This window comes from Eptatretus burgeri, chromosome 2 (genome assembly GCF_056783735.1).
Source record: "Eptatretus burgeri isolate ZD-2024b chromosome 2, Ebu_testis_v1, whole genome shotgun sequence".
NCBI lineage: Eukaryota > Metazoa > Chordata > Myxini > Myxiniformes > Myxinidae > Eptatretus > Eptatretus burgeri.
The window spans coordinates 140,610,539-140,628,156 of record NC_140962.1 but is presented as its reverse complement, the minus strand read 5'-3'; the positions used below and the strand labels follow the sequence as shown (position 1 = coordinate 140,628,156).

Below are 17,618 nucleotides of genomic sequence, written 5' to 3'. Positions count from 1 at the left end.
GTCCATATCCATTAAATATTGTTAAGTATCATATTGGTGGATGTTAAATATGCCATGGTGCCCTTCGTAAAGTCGGCAAACTTTCACTGGTACCTTGAACAAATTCTATATTCCTGCCCTAACCTACAAAGGGCATTTCATTAGTGGCACAACCGTGTCCTCAGCCGATGATGCTGGTAAAGATATGGATTCGTTAAATGGCTCGTGTCAAAGCGTTTTTATTTTTTATTTTTTATTTTGCTTCAAAAAAAAAATTATCTTTTTTTTAAATTTATTTTTAATTAAACACAATGGATTTTGCCTTGAATTATGGATGTGGTTGCTTGCAGCTCTGGAGGACATAGCTTTGGTTGAAATCTGTATTTATTTTTCTGCCTGGCATTAATTTACCGTATTTTTCGGCATGAAAGTCGATGTGGAGTACAAGTCGAAATGGCTGATTTTTTTTTTTTTTTTCCCCCTCTTCATTACTTCCACCACCAAAGGTGAAGGAGGTTGTTTTCATCCTTTTCTGTCTGTTTGTCTTTGTGTGCAGGATATCTCAAAGTTGTGGACAGGTTCGGTGTGTGACGAGGATGAACTGTTTAGATTTTGGTGAAGATCCGGATCCGGATCAGACTTCGAGAATTTTTTTTAATTGATTCTTCCCCATTGAGAGATGGGGCGAAAAAGGATTTATAGCACGATATCTCAAATTGTGGATGGATTCGGATGAAATTTTGTGGATAGCTTCAGTGTGTGACAAGGACAAATTGATTCGATTTTGGTGAAGATCTGAATCCGAATCTGGATTCGAGAATTATTTAATTTTTAAAGTGAATCTTCACCATTGAGAGATGGGGCCAAAAATGATATGGCATGATATTTCAAAAATGTATTGGGCCCGATATGTTCTCATGGATCAGGCATTGTATGGCGGAGGTATGCGCTCTACCGAGTGCCCTTCTCATTCAGAGGTATGTTTTGTGGAGTACAAGACGTCGCAAAATCGACGATGATATTGTTTTGGTTTGGGGTTCGAGGTTCCTCTTAAACATCCGGTCCTGAGACAACCAGCCACGGTTAACTCGGTGGGTTGATAGTCAACCATGAATGCCATTTGGTACTGCCATTCCTAGCAGGGTTCTCACTACTTTGCATGTTACCCTTCCATTGAATTGACAGGATCAAGGGGGGCTCGTACCCTCAATACATACTGGCCTTATCTTTACTTGATCAGATACAGCCAGGCAGAGCTGCCATATATGCGTCGGCTTAACATATTGAACCAATCGGTGTGGTATAACTTCACTGCTAACGATACGTGCGGACTATGCTGGACCAATGGAGGGGAAAAAAAAACTCCACGAACTGGGTACATTTGCAATAACAAGCAATTTATTTACAGCAAGGATGAGGAAAAGGATGTGGCACAAAGAAGCAATGGGTTTAATCCACGGAAAATATGTACAGGAGGGGCAAGCAAGGATTGGTGATGTGTGGCAAAAGAAAATGCAGTCCAATATAAAACGAGACACAGTGCAGAGCTAAACCGATCTAATACTTACACAATCTTATTTATGTTATCATGACACGAACTTCCAGAATCATCCTGAGGAAAGTTAGAATAGCAAGATAGATGAAAAAACGAGGTGGTTGCGACCTCTTGATTACCAAGCGGGGTTGATGAACCTGCATGGCCTGGTTGCTGAGGAGGGGGAAAGAGGAGGAATACTGATGTCTGAGGAGGTGAAAATGAGGTGCAGAGAGGAAAGTATTAAAGGTGTGTATCTGTGTGGCTGCCCTGAAGAACAGCTCGGTTTGGGACTTTCCCAGGTGATCACTGATTGCTCCTTTTATGAATATGCGTCTACAGCAGACGAGACAGAAAAGAAGAAGAATGTGTGAGGAAATAGCTCAATAAAGTAAAAGCCAGTCTGTAAGTGTTGGAACTGTTGGCTTGGCCAAAATGACTGCTCGGTCTGGCTCCTGGTTCTCTTGTTTGCCCTGCTCCACGAACTCCAATTTGCCTCCACTCTGACCCATAAACCTCGCTCCACTGCTTCGTTCCGCTTCTCGCCACCAAGCCAAGCTGAATCACGAGCTCTGTTGAACCATCCCTCCACTCAGAATGCACGGATTGTTATCATTACTTGGCGAGGGAGAGAAGAGGATCAGAATGGGTCATAGATTTCCAGTGCCCCTGTTGGTGTATGCACTATGACTCCAGCGCCGGCCCCACCCATGTGAGTGTACAGCCCTGAAGATGCTGGCATGGTGTTCTGGGCTTCTCCACACCATGGAGGATCTCCGTACTTAACTTTGTGCTGGGGTATTTGGTTCTGCTCTTCAAGCTCAAACGTGCACTGAACACCCAATGGGGGTCATAATTGAGTGGCGTGCTAGGGCGATGTTGACTATGTTGAATGGTGTTGAGCACACACTTGCGCTTTGAGCCAGACGTCTGAACATCCCAGGTCCAAGTGTCTGTAATGGTACGTTGTGCCCATTGTTCCCTGTGACTGACTCAAAATGGCAGTGGTGGGCATCCATAGTGGTTGTGGTTGAGGTGATTGTGGTGGTGAGTTATGGAATGGTGGTTCTTTGTGGTTGAGGTGGCATTGGTGAATGTACAGTGAGCTTGGGTAATGTTACAACGGTGTGGTGTTGTAATAAAGGCGTTTTGAAGTTGTATGAATGTTGTAGTGTTGGTGGTTAGAGTGTATTGAAGGTCGTAGTGATATGCCCGTGGGATTATGGCGCAGGAATGCAAATTAACTGCGTGCATGCATGCTTGAAGGAGAGGTGAGTGTGTGGAGAAGCAAGATGGGAAAGGAATGGGGGGGGGGAGAACTACCTGATCCCACGCAATGCATATTGGCTCATAAGCCCATTAGACATAAGTGAAGAACTATCTTGAACGAATAATAACAAGAAAATTATCTCGGAAACCATGATATGTGGTGTCATTGCATTGGGGGAATTATGGTTTCGCAGAACTGTCAGTGCTTAGAAAAACTATCACTCAGAACAACAGAGGTGTTGATACCGACCTGATGCTCACAACTAATCGCTGCCTCAGTACATCCAGGGTCATGAATATTAATGAGCTGCTTTGGGAATATTATTTGAGCCACTTTGTGGGATGACCTTTCGGATAAATTAGGAATGTAAACAGTCTTTCAACATGTTTGTTATCCGGAGGTACATTTATTTAAAACAAGATACAGAATCATCATCATCAGCACTGGTTCATGGCATATTACATTTTGCCAGTCCCGAACCCATTTCTCGCTGATACCATATTTGCTGTGCACAGCCATTTTCCTCAGCAAACTTAACTTCCAACTTAAAAGCTGCTGTGTACGACGTGTGTGTGTGTGTGTGTGTGTGTGTGTGTGTGTGTGTGTGTGTGTGTGTGTGTGTGTGTGTGTGTGTGTGTGTGTGTGTGTGTGTGTGTGTGTGTGTGTGTGTGTGTGTGTGTGTGTGTGTGTGTGTGTGTGTGTGTGTGTGTGTGTGTGTGTGTGTGTGTGTGTGTGTGTGTGTGTGTGTGTGTGTGTGTGTGTGTGTGTGTGTGATTTTTAAAATTATTTTTTCTTTTTTTGTATACCGTGTTGAGGCTCGTATGAGAGCCAACACACAACGCACAGCAAGGGGGGTGGGAGAGGGAAGGACAAAACAGTGGGGAACAGAGACGTTAGGAGATCTGTGGAAGGGAGAGGGATGGGACGGGGAACATGGAGGAAACAAGATGGACATGACAGGGACTTTCAGGAAGGAAAGCAGGGAATTTGAAGGAGGTGGGCTTGCGGTGAATTAATGGGGGTAAAAAAGATCAAGGATTTGGATGGGGGATGATGATGAGGTGGTGGTGAATAGCTGTTTTGAAGGCCTGGAGGGGAAAATGGGATTGAATACAGTGAGGGAGTTTATTCCAAAGGTGGGGAAAAAGAGGAATGAAAGAGAGAATGTGAGCAGTCATTTGTGATTTTGGTATTTTTACCTGAAGGGGGTTGTTGGTGGACCTTGAGCACCCTGCGGAAATGTGGTGGGGACAAATCGCAGAGAGAACGGGGGGGGGGGGACAAGATTGGAGAGGAGATGGTAGAAGACAAAGACCACCGACCTGCTTGCGGTGAGAGGCCCAAGGACTCTGCTTCATCGCGGGAGATGCCAATGATCCGAAATACCTTGGTTTCCACAGTATGAAGCCGAGAAAGGTGTGAGGCAGGAGCACTAGCCCAGAGGGGGAGAGCAGTACTCCATCAGGCTACAGATGGAAGCTTTGTATGTGGTCAGGAGCTCAGATGGGCTGAGGAAGGACTTTCCCCAGAGGATTGTTGAGAAAGTAGATTGGGGGGGGTTCTAAACGGTCTTTCGGAGAGACTTAGTCAGAGTGTGAGATTTGTCTGGATTGAAAGACATGTTCCACATGTTCGACCAGTTTTTGATTTTTACCTAGATCTGCAGTGAGCAAAGAAGCTGCTGCATGCTGGTCTGAGGGATGACAGATGGTATGGCAGAGCGTGGAATCATCAACAAAGAGATAAAGAGGTTTTCCAGAGCGTCTGACAGATCATTGAAAACCAGAAAAAGAACAGCGCCCAGAACGCTACCTTGAGGGACTCCAGCCTGGACAGGAAGAGGGGATGAAATTACTCCATTTAGGGCCACACGTTGACTGCGACAGGAGAGGAAGTCTGCTTGGCATGAGTGGAGATGGCCTTGGATACCATAGGAAGAGTTTGGTGAGCAGGGCAGGGTGCCAGACCATATCAAAAACACGTAATATGTCTAGGGAGCATATCCAGGGTAGAGTGACCTCGTCTGACGCCAACTTGATGATCGGAAATCAGGCCATTGGAGAAAACGAAGGATTTAGTTGTCTGAAGCAATGATGGATTCCATAACCTTTCTGATGATTGGGAGAAGGCCGATTGGTCTGCAGTTGCAGGGGTCTGTTTTTGCACCTTGTTATGCAAAGCAAAGGGCAGTAATGTTTGCTGATTTCAAGGCAGATGACCTTGAGCAAATGAGAGGGTGAACAGCACAGAGAGCATGAGCAAGAGCAGAGGAGCAGGTTTTTAGGACACGTGGGCTGATGCCGTCTGGACCGGTTACAGAATCTGAGTCGAGGTTTGACAGCAAGCTCTCCACCTTGTCAGGAGAAATGGACACAGAGTCCAGGGACAGTTGGGTGCGACTGGGTAAGCTCCCGCCCCTCTTGTCTCATGCCCCCCTTGCTGTGTGTTGTGTGTTTGCTGCCATACGAGCCTCGACAAGGTATACAAAAAAAATGCTTGGCCCAAGTCTTTCACAAACCAGCTGGCCAGGCCTGACGTTGGACTAAGGTTCAGGCAGTAATTTGTAGTTTGTTCAGGGTTCTGTCAAAAGCTCACCTTGTCTTCCTGAAGGACACTGAAGGATCTTTGAAGTTCACAAACTAATGTTAGCAGATGGGATGCTAGTTAACATTCATCGAAGAAATGGCACACATTGATGAAACACTGGGATGACAGCTGGGTCATGATTCAAACCCAGGCTAGACAACTTAGAGGAGACTGTTTCGCTTGAAGCCATCCTGCCAGCCCCCATGTTAATATAATTATCATTATGCCATTACATTGGACGGAATTGACCGGTTTAATTTGTGGTTCGAATAATTTTGACGAAGAATATAACTTGGATGACGGATGCTGGAGTCTGGATTGGAGGAAGATGTATCAACAACCTCCAGTACGCTGATTTTTCCACTCTGTTGGCAGAAAGTGAAAAGAACTTGGATTAAACTGCTGCAGACAGTGAAGAAGGAAAGTAAAAAGATATCTTTATTTAAACCTAAAGATTAAAATCTTGTCAACTGAGAATATTGACGTGTTCAGAAGGGGGTGTTCTATTAGCAATAAGCGGGTAGAGCACTCGCCAAGTGGATCGCTTGATTTTAAGCACTTAAACAAGCACTCCACCAAAATGGTTGATAAGGAACAGCTGGCTTGGTAAGTGATAGCAAGCTGATTTCTAATGGAACACATCCCCCCCAATGGTTGGGGTAAAGGCTACAACCAAGCTGTCTCTGCCAGAGCTTTGCAGAGCAGTGCAGGGTAAGGATGATTGGAGACATCTGATCATGAATGTCACTAGAAATCGGCCACAATTTCATGAAACTGGATAACTGGTTGAAATCGCACCAATAAGTGTGTGGATCAGCGACTGTTGGCCGATACACCGCCCATGTGTAAGTACGTCAATTTTTCTCCAAATTTCCCTCTGGCGAGTATTAAACAATGCCAACAAATCTTAGGAATATGGTTATGCATCAAATAAAGGCCATAATTTGGCCATAAGGGTGTCAGTGGCAATATTACACTTGAATCCATGGCTGGGAGAGTCCCCAAGATGTGTTGTAAACAATCAATATAGAGTCCATATATCATCTGATCATGGCTCAAAAAATCGGACAGGCAATGGAATTCATCATTCATGTACAAAGACTCATGTAAGCAGCTTTGTTAGCTAAAGATTGTTGCCGCTTACCAAGAGGCCGAGCAAGTTGAGACAGCTCTGATCCGTTCATCTGAGGAGGACACTATAAGTGTGGAATGCCTTAATCATATCGAGTTTCCTCTCAACTTCTTTCAGTTTCATAGCGACTGTTTAAAAGTGTTATCGTATGTTGGACAGAATTGACTGAAATGTTTGTGGTTATAATAATTTTTACATCCGGAAGGTGCACCCCATGAAAGCCATGATAACCTATTGTACGCCTCAACACAGAGTTTGTGCAAGGTGCAAATTCCCCTTTGGGAAGGGGGCAAATTAAATCGCTGCAACTTCCATTTTGTAACCCTTTGTCCCCCTGTCAAGTTGCGATTGGATAAGTATGTTTGAAGGTATCACTGTCAAAAGATGGATGGATGGACAGACAGACACCAAATTGTATATTTTAATAAAATTCCATATCCCTGGACCAATTGCCCCAAACTTTGCTGTACCACGTTATTGTAACACTTGCTTGGTCAACGTCGCAGTAAAAAAATTTTTTTTTAAATAAAATTACATTTCTTGATCAAATCGATGGTAAAATAAGAAATAATTTCGTTCTGGTCTATCAGTGGGAGCTTGGCTTGCACGGCTCTTCTGCATCACGTTCAAGATTAATTAGTTGTCAGAAATCAAACCAATTGTATTAAATTATTTGCATTCTGTATGCAGAATGTAAATTACTGTTCAAATATTTCAGTCTCCCTGGAACAACACTGTGTACAAGTCTTGTTACACAATCCTATACAACCTTTGACAAGGAAACGAGGCCATTTGGCCCATCATTGCTGGATTGCACTTTGGGGTTGATATTTATTTTTTTACAGCTCTAAACATCAATGTTCTTGAGGTTTCGATAAAGTCTAAATAACCTGATCATCGGGTGACCAACCTTATATAAACATATTGATTGTTACATAAACATATGGGGGGAAAAGAGGGTGGGGTTGGGGGAGGGGTGGGGAAACAAAAGCATCCTGTTAAACTTTGATCAGGATTGAAAATATGGAAATTATTCCATTAACTTGTGTAGCCCATTGGGACCAGATTGAGGCACTGATGGCTGAAAGTGTAGAAGATGTATGTTTTCTCTTGAAATGCATGAAATTGATTATTATGTATAGCAAAGGCCAGTTGTCAAAATTGATGTCGGTGGCTTGCAGCTGGTGTCACCGTTTGGGTTTCCAGTGCTTGTTAAAGCTTTGCCACACCTTCTGTGTCCTATTTAATTGTATGCTGTAGTACAGGTTAGGTCGAAAGTTTGTTGAGTGACATCAGGCACTTATCCATGCCTTAGCGTTCTCCTGCGAAGCTGGCGAGTTCCTGGACATGCGGAAGCAGAAGTGTAAGAAGTGTTCACCTGGTTCGTACTCCCTTGGTGACGGAGTTCGCTTCAATGAGTGGAATAGCCTGCCACCTGGCTTTGCTACCATGACTTTTAAATCCTTATTTGGTGAGGATTTGCTGGATGACACTTTCAATTGCAGCAGGTATGTTTAAATCTTTCTATTTTTTATGTTGTTATTAATGGGTATTTTTTTATTGTATAGTATTAATCTTGGTCTTTTGGTGTAGAATCATCATCATCATCATCCCAAAGCAGTCTATTGGTAAGGGTTAAGCTAGGTGGTTTGCCTTTGCCTTCCCAGCAGACAGACAGTGCAGGAATTTGATAATTGCTCAGTGTGTCGGTGGTGATAGCTCACAGACTCTTCGTGGAACACCTGTTGAGACATTTGACATCCAGCCAATGACAAGATGGCTCCTTCAGTTTGACATCCTTCCGATGGATGGCACAAACAATGATGCAACACACTGCATGTGAAACAATGGGGTGGCAGTTTGGATTTGAATCCAAGCTTAGACTGATCAAAGGTGAGTCCACATATCTTTAAGCTATATTGCCAGCCCCTGGAATAATAAATGTGATGCTAATAATTCGTATGATTTTATATCAATAATTAGCACCCACCCTGCTCAGCTTGATGCGGTGGAAACCAAGGCCTTCAAGATTATTGGAATCTCCTGTGATGAAGCTGTCTATGGGCCTATCACTTTGCTGTCGCAGACAGGTCGGTGGTCTCTGTCTACCGCCTACTTTCTGTCTTGCAACCTCTGCTTTTTCCATGCTTTGCACATACAGTCCACCATCAACCCCCTTCTGGTGAAACTCAAAATCCAGAATGACTGCTCACCCCCACTCATTTTTTCCTCCTCCACCCCTCCACCCCCGCTGGTGGATCCAACTTCCACATTCTCTTCAATCTCAGTCTTCCCTCAAGGTCTTCAAAACAGCTGTTCACCACCATCTCAGATCGCCCCCAATCCAAAACCATGATCTTTTCTACCTTCGTTACCCCCTCACCCCAGCCCTCCTCTTCCAAATTTCTTCCAGTTTTTCCTTTGTAGCGGCGTCATTTTGCCTTTTTATTTTGTAATACTATATGTAAATATGCTTGAACTCTAGTTTGTTACAGGATTTTCTGGACCGTTTGAACCGGAAGAAAGATGAGTGGGTCTGACGGTTGCGGTGTGAATGATTATAATTGACTCGGATTCCAAACGACTCGGACGTCTTTTCTTCCATGCTAAACCTTCTGTATCCATCTTGTCCACCCGATGCATTCTCTCCTGCCCCTCATTCCTCCTCACACCTATTGTTTGTCCAAGTCTGCCTCTGTCTTAGCCTTCAACTTTGTTGTCGGTGTTTCTCCTCTCTGCTGTTCCTTTTGTCCTGTTCTCCTGATCTGCCCTCTTCCACGAGCCTTCACTATGTATACAAAAAATAATAATAAATAACTGCATCAAACATTTGGGACACTTAAACAGCACTTATCATCAAGATAACCTCCAAAGCTATCGTCATCTCTTCCTTCTTTCCACAACCATAACAGTATATTTGCTTATTTTTTGGACAGGGCTTTTATGCCTCCGCTGATGAAGTTGCCACAGGCATTATTATTAATAATAATAATATTTTATTCCTGGTAAGTGAAACACCCTCCAACTCATACTTGCAGAAACTTAAAAAAAATGCCGGCCGCATTTTCCGTCAAATCATCATGTAACTTTGTTTTGAACAAGCTCAAATGAGCTTAGGTCCTCGTCGTCTTAATTATGACGTCATAAAAACTAATATGACGTCATTGTGATGTATCAGGTTTGCGATAAATTATATATCTGTGCTAATGCCCGGCTTAATTCCCGCTAACAAAATTCAAACAGCTTGTCTAGTTTCGGAGATAATGGTGTAGGCGATTTCCATTAGCGGCGATATTATGACGTCAACTTTTTTTCTAGGAAGAATTTCCAAAATCGAAGATGGTTACTGCCTGCGCGTGGGCTTTCTGCATATACAATGCAAGTTTCACGAAGATCCGATGAAAACTCTGGGTTGTGAAACAAAATGTCAAAAAATAGGAATGACGACATATAAATTTTTATGACGTCATAGTGATATATCATATGTGCGGTCATTCATCTCTGCTAATGCCCTGTTTGATTCCCGCAAACAGAATTCAAAAAGCTTGCCTAGTTTCTGAGATTTTTTTAGGCGATTGCCATTAGCAGAGATTTTTTGACATCATAACATTTTCCTGGGAGGAATTTTCAAAATCGGAGATGGTTACTGTCTGCGCAGGGTATTTTTACATATATATATATATATATATATATATATATATATATATATATATATATATATATATATATATATATATATATATATATGCCAAGTTTCAGGAAGTTTCGATGAAAACTGTAGGCTGTGAAACAAAAAAGTCCACAAGAAGAAGATGAAGAACAACAATGTGAGTAAGACTTGGAGATCCTCCACGAGAATCTAAAAATATTCATGGGTAGATGCTACGATGTTGAAAGATTTTGCCAGTTTCCCTCTTTTTATCAGTAGCCGTACACATTTAGTGGCTCGCAGCATTGTTTAGGCTTAGGGCAAAGTTCAATAATTTACAGATAAAAAATGAAACTGTCTGTGAACACACCGGGATGACAGTTTATAGCTTGGCCGAGATTTGAACCCAGGCTAGATATACTTTTATTAAAGTTTTCATCCTGTTTGATATTCTATTCCTTTCAGGTCCAGCTTTACAGTTCTTCTTGTGTTTATTTCGATCAGTAATTGTTTGTTTTTTACTTTTTTGATCTCGCCATAGAGGATAGGGGGAGGCTTATCGCTGTCTTGGGGTTTTTCTGCAATTAGTGCCCCCAAATTTTAATGAGCACAGAGTTCCTTAAACCTGTGGGAGTACAAAATGACCATTTAGAAATAATATATATATATATATATATATATATATATATATATATATACGCACCAAGCGATTGTTACTATTTTACCTCGAACTCATTAATACTAAATCTTCACAACAATTTGGTTATAGAATCCATGACAATTGAGCATTAAATTTCAAAGAGTTCCTTGAGAATTCTGGCGACAGTCTTTGCGCTATAACAGCTGACACAACCGAGGTGTCACTGTCAGAGTTCACACAGTCAGTAGCGGGTGTGTCCACCGTTGGCGTCGCGCAGAGCGGTGCATCTCCGGCGCATGGACATCACCAGATTATCGCCTACGCCTGTTATGCAGCCCGACAGTCTCATCGGCAGTCCTCGTGGCCGGTCGGAGTCGATCCCGGAGATGTTGCAGCCTCATGTGACGATCCTGACCGGCGGTGGTCACACGTGGTCGCCGGGCATGTGGGCGGTTCACGGTGCTTCCAGTCTCTCTGAGGAGCGTTCTCAGGCGGCTAATGGTGGAGTGGTGGACATTGAAGTGTGCTGCAATGGCCCGTACTGACGTCCCAGCATTCAGCATGCCAATGGCGCGCTCCCTCAAGATTTGTGACATCTGTGGCATGTTGACATTTGGCACCAGTCCACATTTTGGGGAGGCCTTTTATAGGGCAAGCTATAGGGAGTGTTTGTGTCCTGGTCACACTCACTGACCATCACTCTGTCAAGCCCCATGGTGCTCATGGGAAGGATTACTCAACGTGTGAGTCCACACACTCAGAGTGGTCAATTTCAATGGGAACATCTGTCTTGAGCAAAACAAAGGAACCATTGCTCAAACATATCATCGGTTTGACCATTTTCCCATAATGGCAATCTTGACTTAGATATTTAGGTTGGTGCGTTTATATTTTTGTTCAGTATGTATATATATATATATATATATATATATATATATATATATATATATATATATATATATATATATGTATATTTTTTATATATATATATATATGTATATTTTATATATTATATAATATAACCGGGCGTAGTGGCGTGCGCCTGTAATCCGGCTACTCAGAGGCTTGGGTTGGAGGATCGCTTGAGGACGGGAGCTCTGCGCTGGCCCTCGCTATGAGAGGGTGTAGGGCAGCCCAGAATCATGGCGAAACCCAATCCTTATCCCTGTGTCGTAAGAGGCAACCAGGATTGCGTCAGGAAGGGCATCCAGCGTAAAACTTGTACCAAATCATTATGCGGATCATAACGGATGATCCGCTGTGGCGACCCCCTAACGGGAGCAGCCGAAAGAATAAGAAGAAGAAGAAGATGCTACGATGTTGAAAGTTTTGTGTAAGTCGCTCAAGCATTGCAGAGAAAATGAATTTGAAAGCGAATAAAGGTGAAAAGTGAGGGCGAGAGGAAGAAAAAGTGAGGGATGAAAAGTTCTTACAATGTGAAAACACCCTGCAACCCATACCTTCAGAAAATGGATTTTTGGGGGGGGGGGGGGTGGGGGGGAACTTTGGCCACATATTCCATCCAAACATCATGCAACTTTGTATAAAGCTAGTTTTTACCATTGTACATATTTCTTATGTGGTCAACCTGGTTGTGGGATGGCTTTGAAGGCTATATAAAGTACAAGTTGATGCCTTTCCTTGGTGTTGGAAAGGAGGTTCACGGAGCACACTGCTCAAGTGCAAGCACATCTGCACTTGCCACTAAGAGACGGTTTGAGCCCAAATTATCTGAGCCTGAACCGAATAACACTGGAGAAGTCAGGAATCCCAAATCGATTTCTTGCAATTTTCCAGAAATTCTTGGGAAATGAGATACAGGAAGGAAACACTAACTTGGGCTCTTTTTGTTTTTTGTCTTTTCTCAGATAAAGCTTGAGAATTAAACTTGTACCATCTCTAATCTCTACCATATCCTGCATGTCAGCGGATTGTAGCGGCCTCCTGGAGGGAGTGGATATTTACTAGTAAACATAAAAACATAGTCGCTGCCGGTGTGGCACAATAGACAACATAGAAGATAATGAGCACTAAAATATTATGCTGAACTTTGTGTTGACTGGAACTTTCAGTCGTCCTTTAAAAAAATTCTCATTCTCACAAGAGCCTCGGCCAACGTTCCATAACATGGTCAAAGATAGTTGTGAACACCTATTACTAGTTGAATATTAAATGAGAATCGCTATAGTATCAAAAATAACATATCCCAATATTAAGACCTGATTTGATTTGGACTTTATGCATACTTAACGTAGTGTATTTGGACTTATCTCACGGATGTGTATTGCTATGGAATAGGAGGGGAGTTGGAGGGGCCCATTGTTGGGATACTGCCCAGGGCCAAAAGCACCCTTAATCCATTCCTGCTTGAGGCAGGCACTATTTGGTTTGGGTCCTTCATGACCTATGGAGGCTGGTGTTGTCTCAGAAGATTGGAGTCGAGAGGGGAGATAGCGTTCATGCAAATCTCTCAAGCGGTGTGCACCAAAATGGGCAACAAGGAGGACCAAGTGCACATGGATGCTTGAAATGGGCTGTCCTGAGAGGGGATAAAATGTGCACACATTATGCCCCCTGTAAAGTACATTTATAGTGCTTTTTATGTCCGTAGTGTCCACAGGATGCAGGTAACAATGAGGGGTAAGGGAGAACGCAAAAGGTGGACAATATGGAGACATCAGCAAAATTGTGTTTGACCAGCTTGTGATTTTGTCATGGTCTGAGGCGAGGGGAGAGGCTGCTGCCTGTCTGTCAGAAGGATGACAGATGTCGTGACAGTGTGGAGTCATCAGCAAAGAGAGGAAGAGGATTTTCCAGAGAGTTGATGAGATCATTGATAAAGATAAGGAATAATATGGGGCTAAGAACACTGCCTTGGGGTACTTAAACCTTGACAGGGAGAGATGAAAGGGTTCTGTTGAGAGCCATATGTTGTTTTCTGAGAGTGGAAGAATTCGTAATCCAAGAGTGGAGTTGGCCTTGGATTCTATAGGCAGACAGTTTGGAGAGCAAGGCAGGATGCCAGACTGTATCAAAAGCTCCAGATAGATGGTTCTGATCTCAAGTCTGACATTGAGGGCCCTCGCCATTGTTGGGAGAGTTGCAGAAGCATGTTCAAGTTGGTGACCATGTCTGAATCTGACTTGATGATCTGAGATGAGGCTGTTGGAGAAAAGGAATTATTTTATATCAACTGTGATGGTGGATTCCATGACCTTGCTGATTTTTGGAAGTACAGTAAGCTAATTGGGCTGTGTTAAGGGGATCTGTTTTTGCACCTTTTAATGTAATGCTGTGATGTTGGCTGATTTCCAATTTTCTCGGTGGATATCGGAGACTAGTCCTGAAGTGTTAAATATATAAAATTATAATAATATAAAAACGCGAATGCGTGAAGCGTGAATGTAGAAGCAGGTCACACTTTGACCCTGAATACGTGTGGTCCCCAAATAGCGAAATCTGCTAATAATGGGGTCCAACAGTATACCAACATGCAGGAAGACTATTTGAAATATATCAGCATGTATGAGGACAGTTACACTTTGAATGGTATCATTACACTACACTGATTCAACATTTTTCTAAATTAGCATTACCTATCAAATGAAAATATTAATTATGAGCAAATACAACCTGTCACTTTGTTGCGGGGAATATCAAGAAGGGAGACAGACAGAGACAGAGACAAAAAAGAAGAGTGTGGAGGGGAAGGGGGTGTTCTATATTTGTGTTTGGTAGGGGGAGAAGGAAGGAGCAGTTTTCAACTTGTTTGGTATTGGGACTTGAGGGGAAGAGGTGGGTGGGGGGGGGGGTGAATGTTCTTGCCTGCCAGCATTAGTACAGCATTGAACAAAATGGAGAACATTCAAATGGGTCATACTAAACACCGCCCAGAGACATCCATGGGGGTGGAAGTAGGAGGGGCTTTGGAGGAGCGATACATTAGGGGAAGGGAAGGAAGGGTGTTTTTCTTAAATCATTGAAAACACTTTCCCAATCCATCTATCCATTGGGACCATACTCTGTGCAGAGCGTTGGTGCTACCTAAACTGTCTCCTTGGCTATTGGGCACAATCCTGGATGGGTCACCACTCCAACACAGACTGTGCCAATGTTCATGCCTTTAATTTCTGTACATGATTTACAACTAAAATGTGATCGGCTCAAATCTGTTAACCTGAGCTGAATTTCAAAATTTAAACTGCAGAATTGATCCAAGCAGCAGTTCTGACTGCTTTTTTTTTGTATACATTGTCGAGGCTTGCATGAGAGCTAACATGCAACGCACAGCAAGGGGGGCATGAGACAAGAGGGGTGGGAGAGGGAAGAACAAAACAGTGGGGAACAGAGGCATGACGAGATCTATGGAAATAAAGGAATGGGGTGGGGAACACGGGGGAAACAAGATGGACATTGCAGGGACTTTCAGGAAGGACACCAGGGAATTTGAAGGAGGTGGGTTTGGGGTGGACTAATGGGGGTAGAAAAGATCGAGGTTTTGGATGGGGGAAGATTGGGTGGTTGTGAACAACTAACTGTTTTGAAGGCTTGGTGAGAAGAATGGGATTAAACAGAGTGTGCGAGTTTATTTCAAGGGTGGGGAAAAAGGAATAAATGAGTGAAGGTGAGCAGTGATTCGTGATTATGGTGGTTTTACCAGAAGGGGGTTGTTGGCGCACCTTGAGCGCCCTGCAAATATATGGTGGGGACATGTCGCAGACAGAGCAGGGGGTGGAGGGGGGTGGGTGGCAAGACCCGAGAGGAGACAGTAGTAAACAAAGACTGCGGAAAAAAAAAATGTTAATTTGTCCAATTGACACATTCTTTGACACCCCTTCCTCTCCTTGACTTTCGGAGATTTATATGTTGGTGGACGGGGTTTGGGAGGAGGTTAGCATGAGGGGAAGGGAAGAAAAGATAGTGTGAGGGGATTGGAAGGAATGGCAGCTTGAGGGGAGGGGGAAGGGGAGGAGAAGGGAATGCAGTGTAGCGGGGAGATAAAATGTGCCCAAACAGCAACGTCTTCTTTTTTTAACCACCAGGTTCTATGTAAAACCAGACTGGAGCATTTAAAACCGACGCTTCCGACCTGGCAAAGGCCTGCCTGCATTTATGCATGCCAGCACATGCAGCAACCTTTGTACACCTGTCACCTCACTCCAAATCAGATAATACATGCTACATTCTGGGGAAGCAGTGTAAAATTCAAACCAAGGTTTCAATATGGACTTGGCACCCCCTACAGCTCTCTTCTTATGGTATTCAAGGCAATCTCCATTCATGCTTCGCAGATTTCCTCTCCTGTTGCAGGCAATGTGTGACTCTTCATGGAATTCTCTCACCTACTCTTCCTGTCCTGGCTGGAGTTCCTAAAGGCAGTGTTCTTGGCCCTGTGCTTTTTCTGGATTTCATCAATGATCTCTCAGGTCAGGTCAGGTATGGGAGCATGCAGCAGAGCAACGTGTCGCTGTGTCCACTTTCCGCCAGTACTCCAGAAGCCTTTGTCTAGCCATCTCCCAAGCAAATGCCTGACCCATCTCCTTGAGATGCTTATCAACCTCAGCAAATGCCTCACCCATCCCCATCTCCTTGAGATGCTTATGAACCTGCTGCAACCATGAGTCGCGTGGTCAGCACATTGGCCTCCTCCACTCATGAGGCTCCCCAGCTGAGAGAATCTGGTGAGCAGGATCAGCATCAGGAAAACGAGCAACATGTCCACACAGCTGCAGCTGATGCTCACGGACAATGCAGGTAACAAATCTCATTTGAGTCTCTCAGCAACGGCTCGTTGGACAAAAAAGCTATCACTTGTACCAAAAGAATAAGGTCTCAATCTCAGAATCCTTGGTCAGAGTCCAAGTCTCACATCCTTAGAGCAAGACTGGAAGCACCAAGGACCTGAAGACTTGAACTTTTGTCCTGCTGCACAGGTACCAGCAGCGCCACACACACATGATCCAGTGAATTCATGACTCCCCAGGCCCGACCCAGACGTCTATTGAACTTTGGCTCACACCCAGCAGAGGCATGAATATCACTACCAAGGTGAGTGAATCTCTCCACGACCTCAACATCCTCACCACAAATTGGTACAGACAAGGTAGCTGCATCCAAGGTAGACAAGGTAGCTAACAAAGCACCCAGACCCCAAAATTCCTTCTCAGCCTGTTTGCAAACTGCTCAGCTACCCTCTTATTCTTGAGTTTGCCAACATCCGGCCTCGGCTGGGATGGTACCATTTTCCCGGATATAAGCTGCAACGTCAGTGTTGCTACAACAAAGCTGTGGTCTATATTGAGGAACTGAGCACTCCGGTAGGCCCTGCAGTTCTGAATCGTCCTCCAGCGACCATCAACGAGCACAGGGTCAATCTCCTTTGCCACACCGCCAGCATTGGAATACCACATCCAGCGATGAGCCTGTGGACACTGAAACCATGAACCAGCCACCCTAAGTCCATGACTTTTTGCAAAGTCAAGGAACTTGGTGCTATTCTGGTTCACAGTTCCAGACCTGTGGGGACCTCACTTTCTGCCATTATCTTTCCTGGGAAAGCCACATCTCCAAAGCCAGTCGTGACTGAGCATCCTCCATCGTACAAAGTCTTTCCCTTCATTGGCACACCTGAGCTTCTCACCACTTACAAAGCTTTCATCCGTAGTCTGATGGAATACTGCTATCCCATCTGGAGGGGTGTACCTGCCTCACACCAGGCTTCACACCATGTTGTGGAAACGAAGGCTTTTAGGATCATTGGTATCTCCAACGATGAAGCTGAGTCTTTGGGTGTCTCACTCTCTCACTGGAGGCAGGTTGGTGGTCTTT

General features: G+C 43.9%; 1 protein-coding gene across 1 annotated transcript in view; it reads left to right on the top strand.

The window, feature by feature from the left end:
• Window positions 1-17,618, top strand: part of LOC147033341 (endosome/lysosome-associated apoptosis and autophagy regulator 1-like) — a 218,341-nt gene that overhangs the window by 17,991 nt on the left and 182,732 nt on the right. Inside the window, exon 3 of the mRNA XM_085871570.1 lies at window positions 7,817-8,009. Within this exon, the coding sequence (XP_085727696.1) occupies window positions 7,817-8,009 (193 nt within the window). The remainder of the gene's footprint in view (window positions 1-7,816; window positions 8,010-17,618) is intronic.